At 40.5% G+C, this 17,468-nt stretch overlaps 1 protein-coding gene across 7 annotated transcripts in view; it reads left to right on the top strand.

The window, feature by feature from the left end:
* Positions 1-343: 343 nt before the first annotated feature.
* Positions 344-17,468, top strand: part of Hps1 (HPS1 biogenesis of lysosomal organelles complex 3 subunit 1) — a 34,279-nt gene continuing 17,154 nt past the window's right edge. For 2 of the 7 annotated variants that reach the window (XM_013069928.3, XM_004838640.4), the window contains exons 1-3: positions 346-562; positions 2,197-2,303; positions 4,275-4,391. In XM_013069928.3, the coding sequence (XP_012925382.1) occupies positions 4,275-4,391 (117 nt within the window). In that variant the 5' untranslated portion in view covers positions 346-562; positions 2,197-2,303. Of the gene's footprint in view, positions 563-808; positions 897-2,196; positions 2,304-4,274; positions 4,392-5,391; positions 5,493-17,468 lie in introns of those variants that run through there. The other 5 variants (XM_087185101.1, XM_004838641.4, XM_087185100.1 and 2 more) reach the window with 4 other exon arrangements.

Raw genomic sequence — 17,468 nt, 5'->3', positions numbered from 1 at the left:
CAAATGGATCGAGCGCCCTTATGAAGAGATTTCACTGTTGGCACTCGGAACAACTGGACTCTTCTGAAGGCTGTGTCTCTTCCGTGGGGGTTGGATGACAAAAGGACAGCTCTCCTGAAGCAGGTTTAGTGAGTAAAACCAGAAGTGGAAAAAGGCCCCGTGAGGAGCCAGGAAACCAGATCCAAGTTTGGCTACTTAGCAAGTTCTCTTCTGTATAATGGGGGTCAAAATGGGGACGTTTTCAGTGCCTTGATAGGAATCGCTTGAGTTTCGGCAAGAGGTAAGGCAGACCACAGCGCCGCAGCACAGCAGGCGCCCCTAAGGGCTATGGGCGTGTCCGCCAACCCACTGAGCCGCATCCAGGAGGGACCGGCCTACGCAGCAGTACACAAAACTTCCCGAGCCCCAAGCCGCGCGGACCTTTGCCGCCGCGGCAGGGGCGGGGCTTGAACCCTCAGTGGAGGACCAAGCTCAACCCCTGCCCGGGCAAGGAGGTCACGTGGCCTCACCCGGAAGCGCGTCCGTGGTGGAGCTGCAGCCAGGCGTTGTGGGCCGAGATCTGGTACGTGGGCCTTGGGCGCCGTGCGCTGTCCCTGGTCGCGCTCCTTCCGTGGGCAGCCCTCCCGGAAGTGGGGAAGCCGTGGGAGTCCCCGGGAGCGGGGGTCCCACCCAGGGCCCACCCTCCACCCTCCACCCTCCACCCTCCACCCTCCACCCGGAGGCAGTGCACCCAGCAGGCCTGCTGCCCGGGGTCGCCTTGAGTTCCGGGAAACTTGATTTGAGAGTGAAACTGCTGTGTGAACTGCAGTGCTGCGCGCGCCTGAAGGCTTTGAGCAAGGCCCACGGTGAAGGGTGACCCTCGCTCTGCTGAGACTCACACCAGCGCTTACGTCCAGGCAAGGACAGGGACAAAGTCCTGCTGGGCGTGGTGGCCCACGCATATAAGGAGGCTGAGGCAGGGAATCACCGAAAGCTGGAGGCCAGCCTGGGCTACGCAAACAGACCCTATCTCAAAGAAAGAAAAGAATAGTAAAATAAGACAAAGGCCCTTGAGTCGGTTTGCTAGGGAAAGGAGATCTAGATAGTGAAACTGGGTGCTGGAGGTTTGCCCAGATTGGCCCTACACCATCTGGAGCTCCCTTTTTCAGACATCAGGGCCTCTTGAGTTTCCTCTGCGGAGCAGGGCAGCTATAACAAGCAAATCACAAAATGAAGAGGGTGAAGTTCACATCCCAACAGCCTCAACCTTTGCTGAAGAAAAGGGGAACATATGAACGACTCCAAAGCATCTCCTGCTGCCCAGTATGTGACGTTAGGACCCCTGCCGGTGATGTGGCCAGTGGGCCCCAGAGTTCTGTTGCAGAAGATGCTGTACCCGGAAAGAGCCCGTGTCTGGTGGTCTCTTGCCTCTTGCTTACAGTAGTTTTTTATTAAGCTTCATAAAGCTCCTACCTTTTATCAAAATACAAATAATTCTGAAACTAGGAACCAGTTTATCCTGTTATTTGAAGAAAAGCTGGGAAATAAGAATAGCAGATAGTTCCCACTCCCTAATTATTTAAGAAAGCTTGTTTTTTTGTTTGTTTTTTTTAGGAAAGCTTATTTTGCTAAGCTTAGGGCACAACCTGGTTAATTTTGCCCACGACTCTCTATAACTCTGTAGGGATGTAAAGCAGGGATTTGTTTACTCATTTCCCAATGGGAGATCAAGGCCCAGAGAAGTTGAAGTGATCTGGCAAAGCCAATGCTAGAACCAAATCTCCAGTACCTTTTCTGTTAGTTTATCCTGTTCAAAATGTCCTCCCAGGATACCTACTCTCTTCTCATGTGGGAACACCTCCCTGCAGCTTGGGATGGGCTTTTGTCTCCCATCACACAGCAAGTTCCTGGGGCTGTTCAGGGGCCCCTTGCTGGCCTTACCTTGTCTGAGTGACCCACAGTGAAATGAAAGCTCCTAGGAGGAAACAGGAAGTGGGAACTAATGTTTGTGGGCACCTGCTCAGTGCAAAGGGTTCTGCTAGCTGGGTTCATGTTTTCCGTTTTGGGGGAGGAGGGCCTGTGACCTCATAGCCCTTCCCCAGTTTGTCCAGTCCCAGGAATGGACAGCAGTGGGGACCACAGCCTATGCTTACCCTCATGCTCTCTCTCTGTCTGTCTCTCTCTCTCTCTCTCTCTCTGTGTCTTAATCATTTGCAGGACCAAGGATGCTCTGCTGCAGTTTCATGAGCTGGTCACTGAGTTTGGCTGCTACAGCCCCTTCTGAACCTCTGGTTGCCTGAAGCTCTGATGTGCTACTTGCCAAGGTAGATGCTCTTTTCTTCTTGGGGCAGAGAGGGAGACAGGCAGCACCATGCTGCAACCTTGGAAACTGAATGAGGCAGGCTGAACTCTCCTGGACTCTGCACTCCTCTTTGCCCCAACCCTGCTCCAGCTTTGCATCCTGATGTCACCTCTGCCTAGCATCCCTGTCATCCCCTGCACCTAGGTGACCATCAAGGCCTGCTGAGTCTCTTTATGCCTCTTAAATAATTTTTTTCCTCTCCATCAAGGAATGGGCCCACACCAAGCTAGCTGGCCTTCATGACATTAGTATGGCCCATCCATCGCCAGCCCCTTCCTGTCAGCCACAGCCTCTATGTCCCATAGCCAACTTCTGGTAAGGCTGGCCCCACAAACCTCAACTTCATCACACCCACCTCTGAGTCCTAGAGCATCCTCTTCCAGGTCTCCTGCCCTCTCCAGCAACTTCTCACTCCGTTGCTCTTCTAGTCTCTTCCATAGTGTTTAGCAATCCCATGGGAATAGGCTGAACTATTAAGTGTGCTGTTCTGTCTTCCTACATTGGCCTGTAAAAGCTTGGGTGGGGGGTGAGCTAGAAGGTTGAGAAGAATGCAGTGAGAACTAGAGCTAGGCTCAAAGGGGATCCTGCAGAGTACGATTGAGCCTAGGACCTCAAGATGCTGAGAATCTCCTGGGGAATTGGACACTCTCGTACAAGAGTTAGAGCACAGCTCAGCACATGGATAGCATGATCACCTCTATATAGCACACTGATGTTCACAAGGGGATTTGAAACCCATGCCTGAGGCCTCTCTCGCTGTAAGCAGGAGACCTGGAGCTCTGGGCTCTCCATTCTTAGGCTGCCCTAAGGGTGATAGCGACAGTGTCCTACTGCACCCCTGCCCAGGGCACAGTGTAGGAAGCTCTGTGTTACAAATGTGCCAGCTGGTGAGTAAAACCCATTTCATATATTCAACTATTACTCTGTGTGACAGAAGCCAGCTACAGTGGCACATGCCTATAACCCCAGGTACTCTGGAGGCTGAGTAGGAGGATCACAAGTTCAAGGCCAGTCTGGGCAACTTAGACCCTGTTTTAAAATGAAATACAGTAAAAAAAAAAAAGAGGGAAGGGAATGTAGCTCAGTGGTAGAGCACTTGTCTGATATATGTAAAACTCTGCCCAAGGGAGCCATGGTCACTCCAGCAGTCAGCTGGTGCCTGATCTAGAGTAGAGGCAGCTAGTGCATCTTGGCCTTGGGGCAGTCCAGATACATTTTTCCTTCTAAATAGAAAACAAATCCCAAAAGGAGCACTCTTTCAAAAAAATAAAAAAGAAAAGTGTGAGTGGTGGGGAAGTAGGTACAGAAGGGCTAAAAATATTGGCGGCTGAAAAGCTGAAGTTTAACAGGTTTGATTAAGAAGGAATCAGGGACAAGGTCCTCAGGCATCCCATTTCCGCCCAAAGCAGAAAGCTTTTGAATGAAGTGTCTGTATGTTGTGTGTGTTGTGCTGAAATAAACTCCTCCTGGGCTCTGGGGCCCATTTTTGGGAATGTTTTCTGTTCAGAAGGAAAAATGCATCTGGTCTGCCTAGAGGTCCATAGCTGCTTCCACTCCAGACCAGGCACCAGCCATCTGCAGTGAGTGAGCCTGGCTCCCTTGAGCAGTCCACTCTGTCCAGACCAAATTCAGAATCCTGTCCATACATTTGTTTCTGAGAGGCCTGATGCTATGAGGTGAGGACCTCTTGGATAACACAGAGGAAAGAGCCTCAGATTTAGCATCAGGCAGACCTGTGCCTGTGCCTTGCTCTGTAACGTGAGTAATTGAAGAGCCTTACTTTCCTGGGGGTGTAGAAAGGCCCTCATGGTGGTACCTGGAGTGCAGAAAGGGTTCAGTGAATGTTTGTTGGAATTAGGATCCTCTTCGTTTTTCAGGCTAGCTCACAGAGATGGGAGCCAGGGGTGACCTTGACCTTTCTTTTCTCTGACAGATGAAATGCGTCTTGGTTGCCACTGAGGGTGCGGAAATCCTCTTCCACTGGACAGATGAGGAGTTTGAAGAGAGTCTCCGGCTGAAGTTTGGGCAGTCAGAGAATGAGGCAGAAGAGGTGAGGGAACGGGTGCAAGGGAACAGAACAAAACTACCTGAATGCAAGAGGCAGGAGGAGCTATGTTCACCCATCCTGGCCCCGCCTGAGGAATAAGCAGAACCTATGAGTTAGCCTCGTGACGTTCTGTACAGTGATCCTTCTCCTCCACCCCACTAGGGTTCACTGGGCCAGTGAGGGCAAGAGGAGGAAGAATTTTAACCTCACAGCTGAGAAGCTTGATGTCATCAGTTTCACTAAAAACTTTAGTGTACAGTTAATGTATCAATTTTTAATAGCCATATTAAGGTATAATTGACACAGCATTATCTGTATGTGCTTGATATGTTATATATTTATGTGTGTGTGTGTGTGTGTGTGTGTGTGTGTGTGTGTATGATTCCAGTGAACTTATTTATCACCCCAAAAGTTGTGATCCCTTCTTTACCACTCCCACCCTCTGGCAACCACTGATCTGCTTTCCGTCATGATTGGTTTATATTTCTAGACATAGGTAAAAGAATCATACAGTATGCATTTGGGTTTCACTTTGTGTTGTTTTTGGTTTTTGGTCTGGCCTCTTTTACTCAGTATAATACTTCAGTTCATCAGTATTGTAACATGTATCAATCATTCATTCCTTTTCCTTGCTGAGTAATAGTTTATTGTCTCAATATGTCACTATTTGTTTATTCATTTACCTGCTGATGGACATTTGAGTCATTTCCAGTTTCTGACTTTTACAGATAAAGCAGCTATGAACATTCCTGTACAAATCTCGGTATGGGTATATGCTTTCAGTTTTTGTGGGTAAATATCCAGGATAGAATGAGTGGATCATGAAGGTACATGTTTAACTTTTAAAGAAACTGCCAAATTTCTCTAAAGTGGTTGTATCATTTTACATTCCACCAATAGTATGTGCATTCTAGTTCCTCTCACTAATTCTTGGTGTGGTCAGCCTTTAATTTTTGACAGTCTAATAGATGTTTTGTAGATCTCACTGTGTTTTTTCATTCAGGGACCAGTGACTTTGAGCATCTCTACATATATGTTAACCTGCCACATCAGTTTTTGTACCTGTTTGCAGTTCATAATGATTACATTCATCATAGGATATTGGTACGTGTATATAGCATATCTTAATCCTTTTTATTCCCCTCCTGCCTTCCCTCCACCCTCCCTCCATCTCTGGACCCCCTTCCCATTTGCAGAAGGTCTATCTTCCCGTTTCCCTATTGTCTATCTTTTATTTTGCTCTTTAAATTATTTATACTTTTCATGTCTCATGTAAGAGAACCTATGTGTTATCTCTGCTTGTTTGTCTGATTTATTTCACTTCACATTACGGTCTCAAGTTACATCCATTTCCCTACAAATGACTCAGATATATCCTTCTTTATGCCAGAGTAGCACTCCATTGTGTATAAATTATATTTTCTTTATCTGGTCTTCTATTGATAGACATATAGCCTGCTTCCAAGATTTAACTATTACAAGTTGTGCTGCTATAAAGATGGGCGTGCATGTATTACTATAGTCTGTTTTTAACTCTTTCAGGAAGATACCTAGAAGGAGACTAGCTAGGTCAAATGGAATTTCTAATTTTAGTTTTTGAGGAATCTCCATACTTATTTCCAACAATATAGAAGGGTTCTTTTTTTGCCACAGCCTCATCAGCATTTGTTGTTATTTGATTCCTTGATGATAGCCATTCTTTCTGGAGTAAGATGAATCTCAGTGTTGTTTTAATTTACATTTTTCTGATGGTTAGAGATGTTGAACATTTCTTTGTGTATTGGCCATTTGTACTTTTGAGAAGTGTCTATTCATTTTAGTTCATCTTTTTTTGATTGAGTCTTTTATTTTGGGGGCTATGATTTTTTTTGAATTCTTTTATATTCTAGATGTTAGTCTTCTGTTAGAGGAGTAGCTGCCTTGCCATATCTTTTGCCCATTTTTTATCATGTTTATTGTTTTATCTGAGTTTTGAGCTTTTCTTATATACTCTGAATGCAAGTCATTTATTAAATAATATCCTTTGCAAATATTTTCTTCCAGGCTGTGACTTGTTTTTGCGTTATCTTTTTTCTTTCCATTTAGTTTATTGGTACATTTTAGGTATACAATACAGTTACATTCCTCATTGGGATCTTGTACCTTTACATGAGGTACCCTGGTTCTTAATTTTTCCCCATTCCCCTGGCCTCCCTTCACCCCCTCCACTGTTCCCTATTTACAAAGACTTCGTTTCCATGTTTTTCCTTTTCTCATATTTTTTCTTTTCCCTTCTTTCCTTTCCCATTCACCTCCCATTTCCCGTATTCCTTTACACATTTTCTTCCTATTTCATAATATCAGTTATACATTTTGATTCCTATTTACACTTTTAGTTTTTCACACCAGAGAAACTATTCAGTATTTACACATGTGTGTCCTATTTATTTCACTTAAGAGGATGGCCTCAATGGGCAACCACTTAGTTATAAATGTCTCTAGTTTCTCATTCTTTATGGCTGAGTAGTACTCAGTTTTATAAAAAGATCAAATCTTCTTTATCCAGTCTCCAGTTGATGGGCATTTGGGCTGTTTCCAAGTTTTAGCTATTACAAACTGTGCCACTATAAACATGGGTGAGCATATATCACTGTAGTATGATTCTTTTAATTCTTTTGGGAAGATACCTAGTAGAGCAATGGCTGGGTCAAATGGGACTTCCAATACTATTCCTTGAGGTATTTCCATATTGATTTCCACAGTGGTGGCATCAGTCTGCACTCCCACCAACTATGGAGAAGGTTTCCTTTCTCCCCACAACCCTGCCAGCATTTGTTATTGGTTGATATCATGATAGCAGCCATTTTTTTCTGGGGTGAGGTGGAATCTCAGCATTGTTTTCATCTGCATCTCTCGAAAGACCAGTGATATTGAATATTTTTATATGCTTATTTGCTGCTTTTATTTCTTTGTCTGAGAAGTGTTTGTTCATTTCAGATGCCCATTTTTGAATTGGGTCTTTATATTGGGAGGGTCTTATTTTTTTAGTTCACCATATATTCTAGATAGTAGACCTCTGTCTGAGGAACAGCTGGTAAAAAATTTTTCCTACATTGTAGGTTGTCTCTTAGCTCTGTTGGTGGTTTCTCTTGCAGTACAGAAGCTTTTTAATAAGATGAGATCCCAGTTGTTGATTCTGTGTGCTAGTTCCTGTGCTACTGAGGATTTGTTCATAAAGCCAGTGTCTTTGAGAGTCCTCTAGCAAGTTTAGTGTTTCTGTTTTAATATTTAGATCTTTAATCCACTTGAATTTTATTTTAGTGCATGGTGAAAGATAGGGGTCTAGTTTTAATCTTTGGCAAGTTGAAATCAGTTTTTCCAACACCATTTATTGAAGAGGTTATCTTTCCGCCAGTGAGGATGTTTGGTTCCTTTGTCAAAGATGAGGTAGCTGAGTGTGTCTGTAGTTGTTTCTGCATCTGCTAATCTATTCCACTGATCCTCAGGTATGTTGCTTTGCCAGTACCATGCTGTTTTTATCACAGTGGTTTTGTAGTACAGTTTCAAGTTGGGAATTGTGATACCCCCTGCCGTGACTCTGTTGCCTAGAATTGCTTTTGCTATTCTAGGTCTCTTCTGGTTCCAGATGAACTTTTGGATTATTTTCTCTAATTCTGTGAAATATGCTGTTGGGATTTCAAGCAGGATCGCATTGAATCTGTATAGCGGTTTTGGAAGTATGGCCATTTTCACTGTATTGTTTCTTCCTAACCCAGGAACAGAGATGTCTTTCCATTTTCTTAAATCCTCTTCGATCTCTTTTTTTCAGAGTGCTGTAGTTCTCAGTGTAGAGGTCTTTTGCTTCCTTTGTTAGATTGATTCCTAGATATTTCATTATTTTGGATGCTATTGTGAAAGGGATTGTTTCCCTAATTTCTCTTTCAGTGAGTCTGTTATTTGTGTACAAGAAGGCTATTGTTTTTTGAGTGTTGACCTTATATCCAGCTACTCTACTGAATCTGTCAATTAAGTCTAGAAGTCTTTTGGTAGAGTTTTTTGGGACTTTTATGTAGAGTATCATCATCAGCAAATAATGACAGTTTAACTTCTTCCTTTCCTATCTTTATTCCTTTTATTTCTTTATCTTTTCTAATTGCTGTGGCTAATGTTTTCAAAACTATTGAACAGGAGTGGTGATAGTGGGCATCCTTGTCTTGTTCCTGATTTTAGCATGAAAGTTTTCAGTTTTTGACCATTTAATATGATGTTGGCTGTTGGTTTTTCATAGATAGCCTTAATCAGGTTGAGATAAAGACCTTCTATTCCCAATTTTTGCAGGGTTTTTATCATGAATGGTGTTAGATTTTGTCGAATGCTTTTTCTGCATCTATTGAGATGATCATATGGTTTTTGTCCTTGACTCTGTTACTATAGTGTATTACATTTATTGATTTATGAATGTTGAACCATCCTTGCATCCCTGGGATAAATCCAGCTTGGTCAGGGTGTATGATCTTCTTGGTGACCCTCTGCATTCTATTTGCCAGTATCTTATTGAGGATTTTTGCATCTATGTTCATTAAGGAGATTGGCCTGTAGCTCTTTTTTTGGTTGGGTCTTTCCCTGGTTTTGGAATCAAAGTAAGACTTGGTTCCAGGAATGAATTTGGAAGTATTGCTTCCCTTTCAATTTCATTGATGAGTTTAAAGAGTAGTGGCAATAGTTCTTCTCTCAATGTTTTGTAGAATTCAGCAGTGAAGCCATCAGGACCTGGACTTTTCTTTGTTGGTAAATTTTTTAATTCACTGATTATAATTGGGGTGTTTAGAATTTTTACATCTTCTTCGTTCGACTGTGGCAATTCATATGTATCTAGAAATCTGTCTGTTTCTTCTATGTTTTCCATTTTATTAGAGTACAGGTTCTTGAAGTAGGAATTGATGATCCTATGGATTTCTGCTGGATCTGTTGTGACTTCACCTTTTTTGGTCCTTATTGCATATATTTGAGCCTTTTCTTTCCTTTTTTTGATAAGGTTGGCTAAGGGTTTATCGATTTTATTTATTCTTTTGAAAGACCAACTCTTCCATTCATTGATTTTTTTTGTATCATTCTGTTAATCTCCATTGCATTGATTTCTGCTCTGATCTTTATAATTTCCTCCCTTATACGAGCTTTGGGTTTGTCTTGCTCTTCATTTTCTAGGCGCTTAAGATTCAGCATTAGGTTGTTTATTTGAGCTTGCTCTGTTTTCCTAGTATGGGCATTCACTGCTATGAATTTCCCTTGTAGAACTGCTTTCATTTTGTCCCATAGATTCCTGTATGTTGTGCTGGCTTTATCATTTATTTGTAAAAACTGTCTAATTTCTTCTTTAATTTCCTCTGTGATCCATTGGTTGTTCAGGACAGTGTTATTCAATTTCTGTATGTTTGTGAAGTTCTTGCAGTTTCTTATGCTATTGATCTCCAGTTTAATTGCACTATGGTCTGATAATATGCATAGAATAACTTAATTCTTTTGCATGTACTTAAACATGTTCTATGAACTAGTATGTTTATTTTGGAGAATGACCTGTGTGCAGCTGAAAAGAGTGTATATTCTGATTTTGTAGAGTGGAACACTCTGTAGACATCTATTAAGTCCATTTATTCAAAAGCTTGATTCAGTTCTAGTATTTTATTGCTGATTTTTTGTCTAGATTATCTGTTTGCGATAGTGGGGTATTGAGGTCCCTCACTACAGTTGTATCAGTGCTTATTTGGTTTTTTATGTCCATTAATATTTGTTTTGTATAGTTGGGGGCTATAGTATTTGAGGCATAAATATTTATGATTGTCATTTCTTCCTCTTGGATTGTTCCCTTTACAAGGCTGTAGTGACTTTCTTTGTCTCTCTTAGTTAGTTTTGTTTTAAATTTACTTTGTCTGCAAATAAGATAGCTACCCCTGCTTTTTTTTCCAGCTTCCTGTTGCATGGAGAACTGTTTTCCATCCTTTTACTTTCAGTCTATGAGTTTCTTTTTGAACTTTTATACAGAATATTGTGGGATTTTGCTTCTTAATCCATTCTGCCAGTCTCTTTCTTTTAATTGGTGAATTGAGGCCATTAACATTGATGGTTTTAACTGATATGTATTGACTTATCATTGTCAGTTATTTTCCTGTTGTTGGGTTTTTTTTTATTTTTCTCCCTCTCCCTTTAATTTCTTGCCTTGCCTGATTTATTTGCTCTGTTGGGCCTCATGGAGTTGTGACCTTTGTTATCTTTTTCTAGGATATCGTTTAGAATTGTTTGGAGTGCTGGTTTGGTATTCATAAAGTTTCTCGGGTGTTCTTTGTCATGGAAGTATCTTTTTTCCCATCAATTTTGAAAGACAATTTTGCAGGATACATCAATCTAGGTTGGACGTTGTTTTCTTTTAGGGCTTGAAATACCTTATTCCAGGCTTTCCTTGACTTGAGCGTTTGTGTTGAAAAGTCTGCTGTGATTCTGATGGGCTTTCCTTTGGATGTGCCTTGTTTCTTTTCTCTAATTGCTTGTAGTATATTGTTCTTCTATTGGGTTTCTAGGATCTTGATTATTATATGTCTAGGTGTAGATTTTTTTCATCATGGCTAGTTGGAGTCCTATATGCCTCACTTATCTGTATGTCAAATTCTTGTGCTCTGTTTGGGAAGTTTTCTGTCATTCTGTAAATAGTTTTTTTATGTCACTTGTACTTTCTCCTGCTTTTTCATGGACTCCTATCAATCTTATACTATTCTTCTTTGCGTGATTCCAGAAGCTGTTAGACTGATTTTTTATGGTCCCTTACTGTTTTTAAGAGATCTCTCTTTTCATCCTGTCTTCTGTATCTGATATTCTGTCTTCAGATCGGCTCAGTCTTCTGTATGTGCTTTCAATAGAGTTTTTAATCTCCTGGATATATGTTCGAATCTGTTTCATAGATTCTGTTTCTTTCCTATGTTGGGCATTCATGGTTTCCATTTCTTTCCTATTTTGCGCATTCATGGTTTCCATCATGGTCCTGAACCCATCTATTTTTTATCTGTTTCTGTTCTAGAGTCTCTAATCATGTCTTTCATTCTGCTCACCATTTCTGTAGTTATCTGGGAAATTATTTCTGTTTTGAATTTTTCTAGACCCTCATTCATCTGTTTTGTTACTTCCTGTGCTATCAGTTCAGGGTGTCCAGGTGGTTGATTATCAGACATTTCTACCTCATTTCCCCCAGAATTTGCCTTTGGTAGGCTAGAAGTCTTGGTTTGTGCCTTGCTTAAATGTCTTCTTATTTTTATTTTTGTTGTTGGTACTGTCCTTGGTTTAATTCCTGGGTTGATACTTCGATATTGCTTATTGTAAGTACCTTTGTTGCTTATATTTAGAACCCTAATGGAATGATTGCTTCTCAGAGGTATCTTCCAGATATAGCTTGTCTTTAAGTTTTGAGTCTCTAATGACTCTGAGGTTATCTCATTTTCATTATACCAGGAAGGACAACTGATTAGATCAATCACAACATCTTGGCCCAAGTGATACAATCAGCAACACAATAGCATCAAGCGCAGCTTGGAAAATAACAGTTTGTGGCAGTTACTAATCTATCACCTTTAACTGTGTGTGAATTAAATAAAAATCGAGGACCAACACAAAATATGTTTATAGTGAGTAAACTCTTCAATGTAGCAACTTTACCCTTCAGGATGGGGACTTAGGAGTTGGGGAAGGAGGGATAAATAGGTAGAAAGATAGGGAAAGGTTAGCAGTGAGGACAGAGGAAGATCACACAAACTCTAGGAAACTGTTGAAGAGGAAAAGACAGAATGAAAGAACAAATACAAGAGCTGAACAACCTAACAGCAATAGGGAGGCTAGAAACTGTAGTTTTCTTTAAAACTAATGACAATCAAGAGAAGGAAAAAGAGAAGAAAAAGAAAGAAGAAATCTGAATTAGGGCCAGAACAGGGACAAAAAGGGAGATGAAGAACAATGTGGAAGAGCAAGAGAGTGAGAGGGAGAGAAAGAAAAGAAAAAAAAAAGGAAAAAGAAAAAAAGAAAAATTTGAAAAGAGTAGAAAAAAATAAAAATTAAAAATAAGAGAAAATAATAATTTTGAGAATAAAAAATAAAAATGAAGGGCCTCCTTCAGGTTATGTCTCTGCTGTCACGCTAGACAATGTTGACAGCACTGTGCAGATGTAAGTCAGTTAGTCTCAGCAAGCCAGTAAGTAGCAGACCCATGAGATTCAGGCTGATTTCTGAAAGCAAGTCCCAAGTTGAGCTCCCTAACCTCATGCAGGGTTGAACTCTGCAAGGCTCTACTGCAGGTTCCAGCTGCCCTTCCCCTTAAGATAGTCCAGGTTGTGATGGGAGGTGATGATCCCTCCAACTTAACCAACTACAGTGGTCTGGTGTGCCTTTATTGCAGATTCTCTTCGCTTTTCCAGTGGGCTTCAATTTTCATCAAGGAGCGTGAGAAAGGCCCTCTATCTGTTGTTCACTTCTGCTCTGCCTTCTGCAGCTCAGGACAATGGCCTTTATGACCCCCTGTTCCTCTGCAGTGTGTGCAGTGTGGGACCAGGTACCTACGCAGCCAGGAGGCCACAGGCCGGGTGGAGGCCAGGTGGGGGCGGGGTTTGCATTGTCTTAATATCTTGCAAAGAACAGCAATTTTTATGTTGATAACTCCAGTTTTCCATTTTTGGTTTTATGGATCATGCTTTTGGTATTATATCTAAGAAATCTTTGCCTAACCCTAGGTCACAAAGAACTTTCCCTATATTTTCTCTGGAAGTTGTATAGTTTTTGGGTTTTATTTGAGGCCTGATAATCCATTTTGAACTTTTGAATATGGTGTGAAGTATGGATGAAGGATTTTGTTTTATTTTACATATGGACATTCAGCTTATTACTCAGAAAAAATTGTCATTTCTCTTAGGTAATCTCCACTCTTCATTTTAAATCAGTAATTTATTTTGAAATTTATTTTCTAGATTAATTTTGGGTTAAGAATTTTATTAGGGATTCAGTAGGGGGAGTTCTTGTATTTCCACAGCAGCATGAAGGAACTGGCTGCCTCTCGGTGCCTCACCTGCTGCAATGGGCCTAATCGCAGCTGACCCCATTACCTTTCAGCCGGTTATTTCACTGTCAGCATCACCGATACTCTGATATCAGAGATCATGGACATTGAAGTGATTTTATTTAAGCTAAAAATCAGATCTGTCTCGGGCTGTTTTATTTTGTAGAAGTCAGTACATCTCAATTTTAAATAATAATCCATTCCAGAACTGTTATTTCAACTAGATCAGGTTAAGAAGCAAACTCTACTTGGCAGTGTTTCCCTTTCTCTTTGTTAAAAACCTGATACAGGAACAAATCTTGATTTTTCAGCTCCTAAATGACTATTGTAGAGGAAAAAGGTGTTTAAAATTTTTATTTTTTATGTATGCCACACATTATTTTCCTAGTCACATAAATAACATAAGTTAATTGTATGAAATTTGGAAAGGCAATAAAATAATTTTTAAATGACCCATAAGTCCACTACCCACAGTTTTTTGCTCTTTAATATACATGCTTTGGGGCTTTATCTTTTATGTACTAGAGATCATACCACATTTACAGTTTTATTTCCTGGTTTTTTTTCATTTGCCATTCTCAAAAGCATAATTCATAATGGTATCATTATATAAGTATTTGAATAAATGTAGCATCATTTATTTAACCATTTTCCCAATACTAGACATATATATTGCTTCTGATTAGCTATCTCTATTACTGTGGGGAACATTTGTGCTTGAATTTTATCCCATTATGATTATTCCTAAAAATAACATGAATCAAAATCCATTTAAAGATATTGTAGCACTTTATAATTCCACCAAGTATGTGAGAATGCCCCTTTACAAATTTTTTATCTCCCTCTATCAAAAAAGATTCTTGCTATATCTGTACAGAAAGCTACTACTTTTTAAATGAGTTGCTGTGCACAATCTAGATTTTTTAAGTAACTTTTCTATTAATTTGTTACAGTTCAGAAAAATTGCACAGTGTGAATAATTCAACAAGCATTTGTTCTTGCCTGTGTGGGGTCATAGATATACACTCAACAGATATACACTGAGAATATGTCAGACTATATCAGCCTCTGGGGGTGAAGTAATGAACATAGCAATGTGATCCCTGCTCTTACAGAATGTAGGGTCTAAAAAGGGACATGCAATGAAGCAGATGGCAAGTAAACCCCATCCATTCAGGTGATGGTATATGGAGGGAAGCAGGACTCTGTGTGAGTGGGGAGTCACTGAGGTGAGATATCCCAGGGGTTCAGGAAAGGACCTGTGTAGGCTGAGACTGGAATAATGGGGAGGATGTGAGAGTTTGACTGACAGACTGAAGGGCTCAGACACAGACCTGGGTTCCTGAATGTCGGCAAGAAAACATGCATCGGCACACTGTCTCACTTGTATTTTCAATGCTACACCTTACTTCGGGCCAGCTGCCTGGTCTTCTTTTCAAAGCAAAGGCTCACTTATAGATTTCATCAGCATCAAGTGAGGACACAGCTTTCTCCATACTCCATTCATGTCTCTTCCAGTCATCCTGAGGAAGATCAGATGTTTCTTCCTTTCTTTTCACTCCAGTATTGAGAATTGGAGTTGTGGCCTTTCTACTGGTTTCCCCCCATGTATATTCACAGATTCACTGCAAATTTTCTTAGTTCTTTTTTATTTTTGTTTAGTTGTTTTGTTCCTCCCTTTGGAGGACAATGAGAATGAATGAGGGAGAGCTTATCAAAGTGAATGCATCCTTGTTGTGGAAAATAGGAAAAATACAGAAACATTAAAAAAAATAGATGCAATGCTGATTGAAATTCCAACAACATATTTCACAGAATTAGAGAAAATAATCCAAAAATTCATTTGGAACCAGAAGAGACCTAGAATAGCAAAAGCAATTTTAGGCAACAGAGATATGGCTGGGGGTATTACAATCCCCAACTTGAAACTATACTACAAAACTACTGTGATAAAAACAGCATGGTACTGGCAAAGAAACAGACCCGAGGATCAGTGGAAATGGATTAGAAGATGCAGAAACAACTACAGATATGCTCAGCCACCTCATCTTTTTTGTTTGTTTGTTTGTTTGGGGGGTTTTTTGGGGGGTTTTTTTTGGGTACTGGGGATCGAACTCGGGTCCTTGTGCTTGTGGAGCAGACGGCAAAACCACTGAGCTAAAGCCCACCACCTCATCTTTGACAAAGGAGCCAACCACCCTCATTGGAGGAAAGATAGCCTATTTAATAAATGGTGTTGGAAAAACTGGATTTCTACCTGCCAAAGATTAAAACTAGACCCATACCTATCATCATGCACTAAACTAAGATCGAAGTGGATTAAAGATTTAAATATCAAGACAGAAACACTAAATTTGCTGGAAGATAAGTTAGGTAGAACTCTTGAAGACATTGGCATAGGAAAAGACTTTATGAACAAAACCTCAGTGGCACGGGAACTTGCACGAAGAATCAACAACTCGGCTCTCATCTTATTAAAAAGCTTCTGCACTGCAAGAGAAACCACCAGCAGAGCTAAGAGACAACCTACAATGTGGGAAAAAATTTTCAGAAACTCTACCTTAGACAAATGACTACTATCTAGAATATATAAAGAACTGAAAAAAATCAGACCCCCCAAATTCAAAGACCCGATTCAAAAATGGGCATCTGAAATGAACAGACATTTCTCACACAAAGAAGTAAAAGCAGGAAATAAAATATGAAACAATGTTCGACATCACTGGCCATTCGAGAGATGCAGATGAAAACAACAGAGATTCCACCTCACCCCACAAAGAATGGCTGCTATCAAGAAATCAACCACTAACAAATGCTGGCAGGGGTGTGGAGAGAAAGGAACCCTTCTCCATTGTTGGTGGGAGTGCAGACTGGTGCAACCACTGTGGAAATCAGTATGGAGATACCTCAAAGAACTAGGACTGGAAGTCTCATTTGACCCAGCTATTCCACTGCTGGGTATCTTCCCAAAAGAATTAAAGGAATCATACCACAGTGATATATGTGCACCCATGTTTATAGCAGCACAGTTTGTAATCGCTAAAGCTTAGAAACAACCCAGATGCCCATCAACTGGAGACTGGATAAAGAAGATGTGATTCTTTAATAAAATGGAGTACTACTCAGCCATAAAGAACCAGAAACTAGAGACATTTATAGCTAAATGAATGCATAGTGAGGCCGTCCTCTTAAGTGAAATAAATAGGACACACATGTGTAAACACCAAATAGTTTCTCTGGTGTGAGAAACCGAAAGTGTAATTAAGGATACACAAGGATGAAATGACCTAATAACATATTTCTCAGATTGTGTTTCCATTGCATGTCATATGACTGTATCGAAATTTAAATTAGGGAGAAGTTTGGCTTATGTGGAGTCTGCTAGCTAACTGGAGGTTTTTTTCCAAACCACTATTTGTTCAGTGTTGGTTTTGGGGATCTTTCTGAAACAAATCACATCCTCTGGTGTCTTGGTGTCTGGTACTTGAGATGTTTTTTTAAGTTATATGGGAAAATGTTTAAGTGCTTTTCAGTTTTGTTCTGGTTGAGTTCTACTGTAGTTGAATATTATTGTAGTTTTTTTCCCTTGCATTGTTCTTCTTTGAATGGTTTTAATTTCTGTATGTGTGTGTGTTTGATAATAAAGTTATTTAAAAATATATATAAAAATAATAAAGTTATTTAAGAAAAAAATCACTTATGGGGCCAGGGATTTAGCTTAGCGGTTCCACCGTCTGCCTCACAAGTGCAAGGTCCTGAGTTCAACCCCCACTACCAAAAAAAAAATCATTTATGTTCTCTATACCTAGAAGTGATAGCTTCAGCTATATTGGCTTTCTTAATAACTTTTCCTTTTTTTCTATATGCATTTTCAAATACAAAGCATCCTTTAAAAAATCATTTTGGGGGCCGGCGATTTAGCTCAGTGGTTCTGACTCCTGCCTTTCAAGTGCAAGATCCCGAGTTTGATCCCTGGTACCAAAAAAAAAAAAAAATATTGTGTCAAATTTCCGTGT

The sequence above is a fragment of the Heterocephalus glaber genome, unplaced genomic scaffold (assembly GCF_053883595.1).
Source record: "Heterocephalus glaber isolate CG9 unplaced genomic scaffold, H.glaber_assembly_v1.0 deba00001497, whole genome shotgun sequence".
NCBI lineage: Eukaryota > Metazoa > Chordata > Mammalia > Rodentia > Bathyergidae > Heterocephalus > Heterocephalus glaber.
This window is presented reverse-complemented; position numbering and strand designations above follow the sequence as displayed.